This window comes from Oncorhynchus tshawytscha, linkage group LG11 (assembly GCF_018296145.1).
Source record: "Oncorhynchus tshawytscha isolate Ot180627B linkage group LG11, Otsh_v2.0, whole genome shotgun sequence".
NCBI classification, from domain to species: domain Eukaryota; kingdom Metazoa; phylum Chordata; class Actinopteri; order Salmoniformes; family Salmonidae; genus Oncorhynchus; species Oncorhynchus tshawytscha.
Window position 1 is genome coordinate 52,474,194 of NC_056439.1, and position 13,387 is coordinate 52,487,580.

General features: G+C 52.5%; 1 protein-coding gene across 1 annotated transcript in view; it reads left to right on the forward strand.

Annotated features, from left to right (window-relative positions):
- The first annotated feature begins 4,979 nt into the window (after positions 1-4,979).
- Positions 4,980-13,387, forward strand: part of map3k9 (mitogen-activated protein kinase kinase kinase 9) — a 49,417-nt gene continuing 41,009 nt past the window's right edge. The window contains exon 1 of the mRNA XM_042330440.1: positions 4,980-5,906. Within this exon, the coding sequence (XP_042186374.1) occupies positions 5,474-5,906 (433 nt within the window). The 5' untranslated portion in view covers positions 4,980-5,473. The remainder of the gene's footprint in view (positions 5,907-13,387) is intronic.

Here is a 13,387-nt window from a genome sequence, read left to right on the forward strand (position 1 = left end):
CCTTGCTATCCCTCATAATGTCACAACAACACAACACACACCTTGCTATCCCTCATAATGTCACAACAACACAACACCTTGCTATCCCTCATAATGTCACAACAACACAACACACCACACACCTTGCTATCCTCATAATGTCACAACAACACAACACACACCTTGCTATCCCTCATAATGTCACAACGACACAACACCTTGCTATCCCTCATAATGCCACAACAACACAACATACACCTTGCTATCCCTCATAATGTCACAATGACACAACACACCACACACCTTGCTATCCCTCATAATGTCACAACAACACAACACCTTGATATCCTCATAATGCCACAACAACACAACACCTTGCAATCCCTCATAATGTCACAACGACACAACACAACATACACCTTGCTATCCCTCATAATGTCACAACAACACAACACAACATACACCTTGCTATCCCTCATAATGTCACAACGACACAACACACCACACACCTTGCTATCCCTCATAATGTCACAACAACACAACACCTTGCTATCCCTCATAATGTCACAACAACACACCACACACCTTGCTATCCCTCATAATGTCACAACAACACAACACCTTGCTATCCCTCATAATGTCACAACGACACAACACACCACACACCTTGCTATCCTCATAATGTCACAACAACACAACACCTTGCTATCCCTCATAATGTCACAACAACATAACACCTTGCTATCCCTCATAATGCCACACAACAACAACACCTTGCTATCCCTCATAATGTCACAACAACACAACACCTTGCTATCCCTCATAATGTCACAACAACACACCACACACCTTGCTATCCCTCATAATGTCACAACAACACAACACCTTGCTATCCCTCATAATGTCACAACGACACAACACACCACACACCTTGCTATCCCTCATAATGTCACAACAACACAACACCTTGCTATCCCTCATAATGTCACAACAACATAACACCTTGCTATCCCTCATAATGCCACAACAACACAACACCTTGCTATCCCTCATAATGTCACAACAACACAACACCTTGCTATCCCTCATAATGTCACAACAACACAACACACACCTTGCTATCCCTCATAATGTCACAACAACACACCACACACTTTACTATCCCTCATAATGTCACAACAACATAACACCTTCATCCCTCATAATGCCACAACGACACAACACCTTGCTATCCCTCATAATGTCACAACAACACAACACACACCTTGCTATCCCTCATAATGCCACAACAACACAACACAACACACACCTTGCTATCACTCATAATGTCACAACAACACAACACACACCTTGCTATCCCTGGTAATGTCACAACAACACAACACACACCTTGCTATCCCTCATAATGTCACAACAACACAACACACACCTTGCTATCCCTCATAATGTCACAACAACACAACACACACCTTGCTATCCCTCATAATGTCACAACAACACAACACCTTGCTATCCCTCATAATGTCACAACAACACAACACCTTGCTATCCCTCATAATGTCACAACAACACACACCTTGCTATCCCTCATAATGCCACAACAACACAACACAACACACACCTTGCTATCACTCATAATGTCACAACAACACAACACCTTGCTATCCCTCATAATGTCACAACAACACAACACACCACACACCTTGCTATCCCTCATAATGTCACAACAACACAACACACCTTGCTATCCCTCATAATGTCACAACAACACAACACACCACACACCTTGCTATCCCTCATAATGTCACAACAACACAACACCTTGCTATCCCTCATAATGTCACAACACAACATACACCTTGCTATCCCTCATAATGTCACAACAACACACACACACCTTGCTATCCCTCATAATGTCACAACAACACAACACCTTGCTATCCCTCATAATGTCACAACAACACAACACACACACACCTTGCTATCCCTCATAATGTCACAACAACACAACACACCTTGCTATCCCTCATAATGTCACAACGACACAACACCTTGCTATCCCTCATAATGCCACAACAACACAACATACACCTTGCTATCCCTCATAATGTCACAACGACACAACACACCACACACCTTGCTATCCCTCATAATGTCACAACAACACAACACCTTGATATCCCTCATAATGCCACAACAACACAACACCTTGCAATCCCTCATAATGTCACAACAACACAACACAACATACACCTTGCTATCCCTCATAATGTCACAACAACACAACACAACACAACATACACCTTGCTATCCCTCATAATGTCACAACGACACAACACACCACACACCTTGCTATCCCTCATAATGTCACAACAACACAACACCTTGCTATCCCTCATAATGTCACAACAACACACCACACACCTTGCTATCCCTCATAATGTCACAACAACACAACACCTTGCTATCCCTCATAATGTCACAACGACACAACACACCACACACCTTGCTATCCCTCATAATGTCACAACAACACAACACCTAGCTATCCCTCATAATGTCACAACAACATAACACCTTGCTATCCCTCATAATGCCACAACAACACAACACCTTGCTATCCCTCATAATGTCACAACACAGCACACACCTTGCTATCCCTCATAATGTCACAACAACACACACCTTGCTATCCCTCATAATGTCACAACAACATAACACCTTGCTATCCCTCATAATGCCACAACAACACAACACCTTGCTATCCCTCATAATGTCACAACAACACAACACACACCTTGCTATCCCTCATAATGTCACAACAACACAACACACACCTTGCTATCCCTCATAATGTCACAACAACACAACACACACCTTGCTATCCCTCATAATGTCACAACAACACAACACCTTGCTATCCCTCATAATGTCACAACAACACAACACCTTGCTATCCCTCATAATGTCACAACAACACAACACCTTGCTATCCCTCATAATGTCACAACAACACAACACCTTGCTATCCCTCATAATGTCACAACAACATAACACCTTGCTATCCCTCATAATGTCACAACAACACAGCACACACCTTGCTATCCCTCATAATGTCACAACAACACACACCTTGCTATCCCTCATAATGTCACAACAACATAACACCTTGCTATCCCTCATAATGCCACAACAACACAACACCTTGCTATCCCTCATAATGTCACAACAACACAACACACACCTTGCTATCCCTCATAATGTCACAACAACACAACACACACCTTGCTATCCCTCATAATGTCACAACAACACAACACACACCTTGCTATCCCTCATAATGTCACAACAACACAACACCTTGCTATCCCTCATAATGTCACAACAACACAACACCTTGCTATCCCTCATAATGTCACAACAACATAACACCTTGCTATCCCTCATAATGCCACAACAACACAACACCTTGCTATCCCTCATAATGTCACAACAACACAACACACCACACACCTTGCTATCCCTCATAATGTCACAACAACACAACACCTTGCTATCCCTCATAATGCCACAACAACACAACACCTTGCTATCCCTCATAATGTCACAACGACACAACACACCACACACCTTGCTATCCCTCATAATGTCACAACAACACAACACCTTGCTATCCCTCATAATGTCACAACAACACAACACCTTGCTATCCCTCATAATGTCACAACAACACAACACACACCTTGCTATCCCTCATAATGTCACAACAACACAACACCTTGCTATCCCTCATAATGTCACAACGACACAACACACCACACACCTTGCTATCCCTCATAATGTCACAACAACACAACACCTTGCTATCCCTCATAATGTCACAACAACATAACACCTTGCTATCCCTCATAATGCCACAACAACACAACACCTTGCTATCCCTCATAATGTCACAACAACACAACACACACCTTGCTATCCCTCATAATGTCACAACAACACAACACACACCTTGCTATCCCTCATAATGTCACAACAACACAACACACACCTTGCTATCCCTCATAATGTCACAACAACACAACACACACCTTGCTATCCCTCATAATGTCACAACAACACAACACACACCTTGCTATCCCTGGTAATGTCACAACAACACAACACCTTGCTATCCCTCATAATGTCACTGATATCTCAAATAGTTGGATTGTTCATTTATTGATCATTGGTTGTTGTTTTATTGTTTAATATGAAATGTCTATTTTTTTCTTCAGGTAATTATGCAGGAAATTAACCTTAACTGATTTTATTATTTTCATGACACTTTTTATTTTATTTTATTTTACATTGTTTTGATTTTGGTCAACAACCTAATAAAGCAGACAGTTAGAAAGATCCTTGTTTGGATCTGTGGTGCATATATTTTTTATACTAAGTAGATCTATTGTAAATTATGTTAGCCTACACTGTAGCACCATACCAAAGAGTTAGACGGCAGTATTTAAAAAAAAAAATCTACAAATGACTTTGTATGCATTTGAAAATGGGGGCGACCCAATAAGCATGCATGGCAGAGAGGGTCATCGATCTACATATTGCATTGCATTCTTAATAGCTAGCCTACTCATTATGACGCGTAGATCAGCGACCGAGCAGAGTTGATGCTCCCCCCCGTCCCCGTCCCGGTCCCTACAGCATGGCACACCAGCCCAACATAAGTGCTGCCTGGTGTCTTCTCTCATTGAGCCGCAGCCAGCAGGCTGGGTGGGTGCAGAGTTGGCCACTGCTGTGTGGCTGAAACCGCAACCCCCATCGTTCTGTTGAAGTCGTTGCTGTCCATGGTGCTGATTGTTTTAAAGTTGCTGTTCATATTGTAGCGGGTTTGCTTGTTCGCCTTGTTGGAAACACCCTGTTAATTTTGCCCACTGTCCGGTAAGGCGTTTTCGCAACATAATTATATTACGGTTGTCACACACAACCTCAGTCCAACATACAACCTGAAGCTATAGGATCAAGGTAAACACGTGATTGATGCAGACGTGCGCCAATCATATCGTAGGAGACAGGAGGCATGGTTCGTCTGTTGGCACGTTTGGCTGGCTGGGAATAAAGAAGAGAGAAAGGGTGGTTGATAGCGCATGCACACAGCAAGGGGAATTATTAACGACGGAAAGTGGAAGTGGGAAAGGAGGAACATAACTGGTCATTTCCTAAATGGGAATTGTGATTCTTGATTTAGTCCTGCAGGTAGCTAGGTACCACTACAGAGATTAACGAATGCTGCAAAAACCAAAGTGAGGCTGTTTTCAGCAGCAGCGACGCTTCGCCGGGATTAGCCCACTAGGCTGCTTAGTTCTCACGGTGGCCGGGGTGGCTTTGTACCCAAGGTGCTGCGACCATCCTCGTGTCCCGGTGCGTGCAGGTGTTGGCTACGAGCTCCGCAGACTGCACCCTGTAATCCAGGACCAGGTTGCCCCTATGGATCGCTTCAATGGATGCCTCCAAACCCGCTTTTGACAACAACCTGAGTCCCAGCAGAAGGTACGTGTCTTCTCCTCCAGATGGGTTGGAAACTGAAGCGTTTTGCTGGCCGGAGAATGACACTGTCGCCGGGACTGTCGGCGTTGATGCTCCGGCTAGCGGCCCAGGAGGACCGGACCTCTCAGGCTACTGGACCGCTGTGTTCGACTATGATGCTGGGGCGGAAGACGAGCTCAGCCTGCGGAAGGGTGACCTGGTGGAGGTGCTGTCGAAGGACTCGTTAGTGTCCGGGGACGAGGGCTGGTGGACGGGGCTGATCGAGGATCGGGTTGGCATTTTCCCCAGTAATTATGTCAGTATTGGGAATGGAATCTCTGAGAAAATACGGGACAGAGACACGTCAGTGAAGGAGTACTCTGATTACGCCGTGCCTTCACTACACCGTGAGTATCATAGCCCCACCGTCTGCATACCAGAGGTTGTCGTTTATTACTCATGTTCAATGTTACAATGTTTCATTGTCCTGCACATTTATCTGGCCACTCCGACAAAATAGCCCCCACTCTGGTTTACTGCTATGTCATCTCGGTGCAATAGGCTACCACTGATAGCAATAGAGGTTACAATCTATCTACCGGGCAGTCTAGAATCTGTAGCTGGGAGACCGTGATAATGACTGGCATATTATATTCTCTCTGTCAACCAAGGCCTTGGGCCTGCACCACAGGCTGTAGGTAACTATCAGTACAACACACCCCGCCTAGCACATCATATCAGGGCCGCTCGGCTCTTCCCTCCCTGTACGTACAGCTTTGAAGCATCCCTGGTACGTACCGCTATGCTGAGCTAGCCTAATATTTGGTCTAGAGGAGTCTTAACGTTACTCCTTAGTCCAAGGACCTTAAAACATGTTCTGTTTCAAAAGCAAATTGGCCCTGGAGGCCAAAAACAGTCCAAATACTCCATCTAAACGTGAATCGATTCTCAACTGCGGTACGGTTCTAGAAACATAAATCACTCTACTTTTATATCACATCAACAAAAACAAAAAAAACGCAGTTGCTAAATATACACTTACTGTACACGGTTGTAACTGGTCTTAACAGTAGGAGGAGGCAGGTGGCCTAGTGGTTAGAGGGAGGAGGCAGGTAGCCTAGTGGTTAGAGGGAGGAGGCAGGTAGCCTAGTGGTTAGAGGGAGGAGGCAGGTAGCCTAGTGGGTAGAGGGAGGAGGCAGGTAGCCTAGTGGGTAGAGGGAGGAGGCAGGTAGCCTAGTGGGTAGAGGGAGGAGGCAGGTAGCCTGGTGGTTAGAGGGGGAGGCAGGTAGCCTGGTGGTTAGAGGGGGAGGCAGGTAGCCTGGTGGTTAGAGGGGGAGGCAGGTAGCCTGGTGGTTAGAGGGAGGAGGCAGGTAGCCTAGTGGTTAGAGGGAGGAGGCAGGTAGCCTAGTGGTTAGAGGGAGGAGGCAGGTAGCCTAGTGGTTAGAGGGAGGAGGCAGGTGGCCTAGTGGTTAGAGGGAGGAGGCAGGTGGCCTAGTGGTTAGAGGGAGGAGGCAGGTGGCCTAGTGGTTAGAGGGAGGAGGCAGGTAGCCTAGTGGTTAGAGGGAGGAGGCAGGTAGCCTAGTGGGTAGAGGGAGGAGGCAGGTAGCCTAGTGGGTAGAGGGAGGAGGCAGGTAGCCTAGTGGGTAGAGGGAGGAGGCAGGTAGCCTAGTGGGTAGAGGGAGGAGGCAGGTAGCCTAGTGGTTAGAGGGAGGAGGCAGGTAGCCTAGTGGTTAGAGGGAGGAGGCAGGTAGCCTAGTGGTTAGAGGGAGGAGGCAGGTAGCCTAGTGGTTAGAGGGAGGAGGCAGGTAGCCTAGTGGTTAGAGGGAGGAGGCAGGTAGCCTAGTGGTTAGAGGGAGGAGGCAGGTAGCCTAGTGGTTAGAGGGAGGAGGCAGGTAGCCTAGTGGTTAGAGGGAGGAGGCAGGTAGCCTAGTGGTTAGAGGGAGGAGGCAGGTAGCCTAGTGGTTAGAGGGAGGAGGCAGGTAGCCTAGTGGTTAGAGGGAGGAGGCAGGTAGCCTAGTGGTTAGAGGGAGGAGGCAGGTAGCCTGGTGGTTAGAGGGAGGAGGCAGGTAGCCTAGTGGTTAGAGGGAGGAGGCAGGTAGCCTAGTGGTTAGAGGGAGGAGGCAGGTAGCCTAGTGGTTAGAGGGAGGAGGCAGGTAGCCTAGTGGTTAGAGGGAGGAGGCAGGTAGCCTAGTGGTTAGAGGGAGGAGGCAGGTAGCCTAGTGGTTAGAGGGAGGAGGCAGGTAGCCTATTGGTTAGAGGGAGGAGGCAGGTAGCCTAGTGGTTAGAGGGAGGAGGCAGGTAGCCTAGTGGTTAGAGGGAGGAGGCAGGTAGCCTAGTGGTTAGAGGGAGGAGGCAGGTAGCCTAGTGGTTAGAGGGAGGAGGCAGGTAGCCTAGTGGTTAGAGGGAGGAGGCAGGTAGCCTAGTGGTTAGAGGGAGGAGGCAGGTAGCCTAGTGGTTAGAGGGAGGAGGCAGGTAGCCTAGTGGTTAGGAGGCAGGTAGCCTGGTGGTTAGAGGGAGGAGGCAGGTAGCCTAGTGGTTAGAGGGAGGAGGCAGGTAGCCTAGTGGTTAGAGGGAGGAGGCAGGTAGCCTAGTGGTTAGGAGGCAGGTAGCCTGGTGGTTAGAGGAGGAGGCAGGTAGCCTAGTGGTTAGGAGGCAGGTAGCCTGGTGGTTAGAGGGAGGAGGCAGGTAGCCTAGTGGTTAGAGGGAGGAGGCAGGTAGCCTAGTGGTTAGAGGGAGGAGGCAGGTAGCCTAGTGGTTAGAGGGAGGAGGCAGGTAGCCTAGTGGTTAGAGGGATGAGGCAGGTAGCCTAGTGGTTAGAGGGAGGAGGCAGGTAGCCTAGTGGTTAGAGGGAGGAGGCAGGTAGCCTAGTGGTTAGAGGGAGGAGGCAGGTAGCCTAGTGGTTAGAGGGGGAGGCAGGTAGCCTAGTGGTTAGGAGGCAGGTAGCCTGGTGGTTAGAGGGAGGAGGCAGGTAGCCTAGTGGTTAGGAGGCAGGTAGCCTGGTGGTTAGAGGGAGGAGGCAGGTAGCCTAGTGGTTAGAGGGAGGAGGCAGGTAGCCTAGTGGTTAGAGGGAGGAGGCAGGTAGCCTAGTGGTTAGAGGGAGGAGGCAGGTAGCCTAGTGGTTAGAGGGGGGGCAGGTAGCCTGGTGGTTAGAGGGGGAGGCAGGTAGCCTGGTGGTTAGAGGGGGAGGCAGGTAGCCTGGTGGTTAGAGGGGGAGGCAGGTAGCCTGGTGGTTAGAGGGGGAGGCAGGTAGCCTGGTGGTTAGAGGGGGAGGCAGGTAGCCTGGTGGTTAGAGGGGGAGGCAGGTAGCCTGGTGGTTAGAGGGGGAGGCAGGTAGCCTGGTGGTTAGAGGGGAGGCAGGTAGCCTGGTGGTTAGAGGGGGAGGCAGGTAGCCTGGTGGTTAGAGGGGGAGGCAGGTAGCCTAGTGGTTAGAGGGGGAGGCAGGTAGCCTGGTGGTTAGAGGGGGAGGCAGGTAGCCTGGTGGTTAGAGAGGGGGAGGCAGGTAGCCTAGTGGTTAGAGGGGGAGGCAGGTAGCCTGGTGGTTAGAGGGGGAGGCAGGTAGCCTGGTGGTTAGAGGGGGAGGCAGGTAGCCTGGTGGTTAGAGGGGGAGGCAGGTAGCCTAGTGGTTAGGAGGCAGGTAGCCTGGTGGTTAGAGGGAGGAGGCAGGTAGCCTAGTGGTTAGAGGGAGGAGGCAGGTAGCCTAGTGGTTAGAGGGATGAGGCAGGTAGCCTAGTGGTTAGAGGGAGGAGGCAGGTAGCCTAGTGGTTAGAGGGAGGAGGCAGGTAGCCTAGTGGTTAGAGGGAGGAGGCAGGTAGCCTAGTGGTTAGAGGGGGGAGGCAGGTAGCCTAGTGGTTAGGAGGCAGGTAGCCTGGTGGTTAGAGGGAGGAGGCAGGTAGCCTAGTGGTTAGGAGGCAGGTAGCCTGGTGGTTAGAGGGAGGAGGCAGGTAGCCTAGTGGTTAGAGGGAGGAGGCAGGTAGCCTAGTGGTTAGAGGGAGGAGGCAGGTAGCCTAGTGGTTAGAGGGAGGAGGCAGGTAGCCTAGTGGTTAGAGGGGGGCAGGTAGCCTGGTGGTTAGAGGGGGAGGCAGGTAGCCTGGTGGTTAGAGGGGGAGGCAGGTAGCCTGGTGGTTAGAGGGGGAGGCAGGTAGCCTGGTGGTTAGAGGGGGAGGCAGGTAGCCTGGTGGTTAGAGGGGGAGGCAGGTAGCCTGGTGGTTAGAGGGGGAGGCAGGTAGCCTGGTGGTTAGAGGGGGAGGCAGGTAGCCTGGTGGTTAGAGGGGGAGGCAGGTAGCCTGGTGGTTAGAGGGGGAGGCAGGTAGCCTAGTGGTTAGAGGGGGAGGCAGGTAGCCTGGTGGTTAGAGGGGGAGGCAGGTAGCCTGGTGGTTAGAGGGGGAGGCAGGTAGCCTGGTGGTTAGAGGGGGAGGCAGGTAGCCTAGTGGTTAGGAGGCAGGTAGCCTGGTGGTTAGAGGGAGGAGGCAGGTAGCCTAGTGGTTAGAGGGAGGAGGCAGGTAGCCTAGTGGTTAGAGGGATGAGGCAGGTAGCCTAGTGGTTAGAGGGAGGAGGCAGGTAGCCTAGTGGTTAGAGGGAGGAGGCAGGTAGCCTAGTGGTTAGAGGGAGGAGGCAGGTAGCCTAGTGGTTAGAGGGGGAGGCAGGTAGCCTAGTGGTTAGGAGGCAGGTAGCCTGGTGGTTAGAGGGAGGAGGCAGGTAGCCTAGTGGTTAGGAGGCAGGTAGCCTGGTGGTTAGAGGGAGGAGGCAGGTAGCCTAGTGGTTAGAGGGAGGAGGCAGGTAGCCTAGTGGTTAGAGGGAGGAGGCAGGTAGCCTAGTGGTTAGAGGGAGGAGGCAGGTAGCCTAGTGGTTAGAGGGAGGAGGCAGGTAGCCTAGTGGTTAGAGGGAGGAGGCAGGTAGCCTAGTGGTTAGAGGGAGGAGGCAGGTAGCCTAGTGGTTAGAGGGAGGAGGCAGGTAGCCTAGTGGTTAGAGGGAGGAGGCAGGTAGCCTAGTGGTTAGAGGGAGGAGGCAGGTAGCCTAGTGGTTAGAGGGAGGAGGCAGGTAGCCTAGTGGTTAGAGGGAGGAGGCAGGTAGCCTAGTGGTTAGAGGGGGAGGCAGGTAGCCTGGTGGTTAGAGGGGGAGGCTGGTAGCCTGGTGGTTAGGGGGAGGCAGGTAGCCTAGTGGTTAGAGGGAGGAGGCAGCTAGCCTAGTGGTTAGAGGGGGAGGCAGGTAGCCTAGTGGTTAGAGGGGGAGGCAGGTAGCCTGGTGGTTAGAGGGGGAGGCAGGTAGCCTGGTGGTTAGAGGGGGAGGCAGGTAGCCTAGTGGGTAGAGGGGGAGGCAGGTAGCCTAGTGGGTAGAGGGGGAGGCAGGTAGCCTGGTGGTTAGAGGGGGAGGCAGGTAGCCTGGTGGTTAGAGGGAGGAGGCAGGTAGCCTAGTGGTTAGAGGGAGGAGGCAGGTAGCCTAGTGGTTAGAGGGAGGAGGCAGGTAGCCTAGTGGTTAGAGGGAGGAGGCAGGTAGCCTAGTGGTTAGAGGGAGGAGGCAGGTAGCCTAGTGGTTAGAGGGAGGAGGCAGGTAGCCTAGTGGTTAGAGGGAGGAGGCAGGTAGCCTAGTGGTTAGAGGGAGGAGGCAGGTAGCCTAGTGGTTAGAGGGAGGAGACAGGTAGCCTAGTGGTTAGAGGGAGGAGGCAGGTAGCCTAGTGGTTAGAGGGAGGAGGCAGGTAGCCTGGTGGTTAGAGGGGGGAGGCAGCCTAGTGGTTAGCCAGGTAGCCTAGTGGTTAGAGGGGGAGGCAGGTAGCCTAGTGGTTAGAGGGAGGAGGCAGGTAGCCTAGTGGTTAGAGGGAGGAGGCAGGTAGCCTAGTGGTTAGAGGGAGGAGGCAGGTAGCCTAGTGGTTAGAGGGAGGAGGCAGGTAGCCTAGTGGTTAGAGGGAGGAGGCAGGTAGCCTAGTGGTTAGAGGGAGGAGGCAGGTAGCCTAGTGGTTAGAGGGAGGAGGCAGGTAGCCTGGTGGTTAGAGGGGGAGGCAGGTAGCCTCGTGGTTAGAGGGAGGAGGCAGGTAGCCTAGCCTAGTGGTTAGAGGGGGAGGCAGGTAGCCTAGTGGTTAGGAGGCAGGTAGCCTGGTGGTTAGAGGGAGGAGGCAGGTAGCCTAGTGGTTAGGAGGCAGGTAGCCTGGTGGTTAGAGGGAGGAGGCAGGTAGCCTAGTGGTTAGAGGGAGGAGGCAGGTAGCCTAGTGGTTAGAGGGAGGAGGCAGGTAGCCTAGTGGTTAGAGGGAGGAGGCAGGTAGCCTAGTGGTTAGAGGGAGGAGGCAGGTAGCCTAGTGGTTAGAGGGAGGAGGCAGGTAGCCTAGTGGTTAGAGGGAGGAGGCAGGTAGCCTAGTGGTTAGAGGGAGGAGGCAGGTAGCCTAGTGGTTAGAGGAAGGAGGCAGGTAGCCTAGTGGGTAGAGGGGAGGCAGGTAGCCTAGTGGGTAGAGGGGGAGGCAGGTAGCCTGGTGGTTAGAGGGGGGCAGGTAGCCTGGTGGTTAGAGGGGGAGGCAGGTAGCCTGGTGGTTAGAGGGGGAGGCAGGTAGCCTGGTGGTTAGAGGGGGAGGCAGGTAGCCTGGTGGTTAGAGGGGGAGGCAGGTAGCCTGGTGGTTAGAGGAGGGGAGGCAGGTAGCCTGGTGGTTAGAGGGGGAGGCAGGTAGCCTGGTGGTTAGAGGGGGAGGCAGGTAGCCTGGTGGTTAGAGGGGGAGGCAGGTAGCCTGGTGGTTAGAGGGGGAGGCAGGTAGCCTAGTGGTTAGAGGGGGAGGCAGGTAGCCTGGTGGTTAGAGGGGGAGGCAGGTAGCCTGGTGGTTAGAGGGGGAGGCAGGTAGCCTAGTGGTTAGAGGGGAGGCAGGTAGCCTGGTGGTTAGAGGGGGAGGCAGGTAGCCTGGTGGTTAGAGGGGGAGGCAGGTAGCCTGGTGGTTAGAGGGGGAGGCAGGTAGCCTAGTGGTTAGGAGGCAGGTAGCCTGGTGGTTAGAGGGAGGAGGCAGGTAGCCTAGTGGTTAGAGGGAGGAGGCAGGTAGCCTAGTGGTTAGAGGGATGAGGCAGGTAGCCTAGTGGTTAGAGGGAGGAGGCAGGTAGCCTAGTGGTTAGAGGGAGGAGGCAGGTAGCCTAGTGGTTAGAGGGAGGAGGCAGGTAGCCTAGTGGTTAGGGGGAGGCAGGTAGCCTAGTGGTTAGGAGGCAGGTAGCCTGGTGGTTAGAGGGAGGAGGCAGGTAGCCTAGTGGTTAGGAGGCAGGTAGCCTGGTGGTTAGAGGGAGGAGGCAGGTAGCCTAGTGGTTAGAGGGAGGAGGCAGGTAGCCTAGTGGTTAGAGGGAGGAGGCAGGTAGCCTAGTGGTTAGAGGGAGGAGGCAGGTAGCCTAGTGGTTAGAGGGAGGAGGCAGGTAGCCTAGTGGTTAGAGGGAGGAGGCAGGTAGCCTAGTGGTTAGAGGGAGGAGGCAGGTAGCCTAGTGGTTAGAGGGAGGAGGCAGGTAGCCTAGTGGTTAGAGGGAGGAGGCAGGTAGCCTAGTGGTTAGAGGGAGGAGGCAGGTAGCCTAGTGGTTAGAGGGGGAGGCAGGTAGCCTGGTGGTTAGAGGGGGAGGCAGGTAGCCTAGTGGTTAGAGGGGGAGGCAGGTAGCCTAGTGGTTAGAGGGAGGAGGCAGGTAGCCTAGTGGTTAGAGGGAGGAGGCAGGTAGCCTAGTGGTTAGAGGGAGGAGGCAGGTAGCCTAGTGGTTAGAGGGAGGAGGCAGGTAGCCTAGTGGTTAGAGGGAGGAGGCAGGTAGCCTAGTGGTTAGAGGGAGGAGGCAGGTAGCCTGGTGGTTAGAGGGGGAGGCAGGTAGCCTAGTGGTTAGAGGGGGAGGCAGGTAGCCTAGTGGCTAGAGGGGGAGGCAGGTAGCCTGGTGGTTAGAGGGAGGAGGCAGGTAGC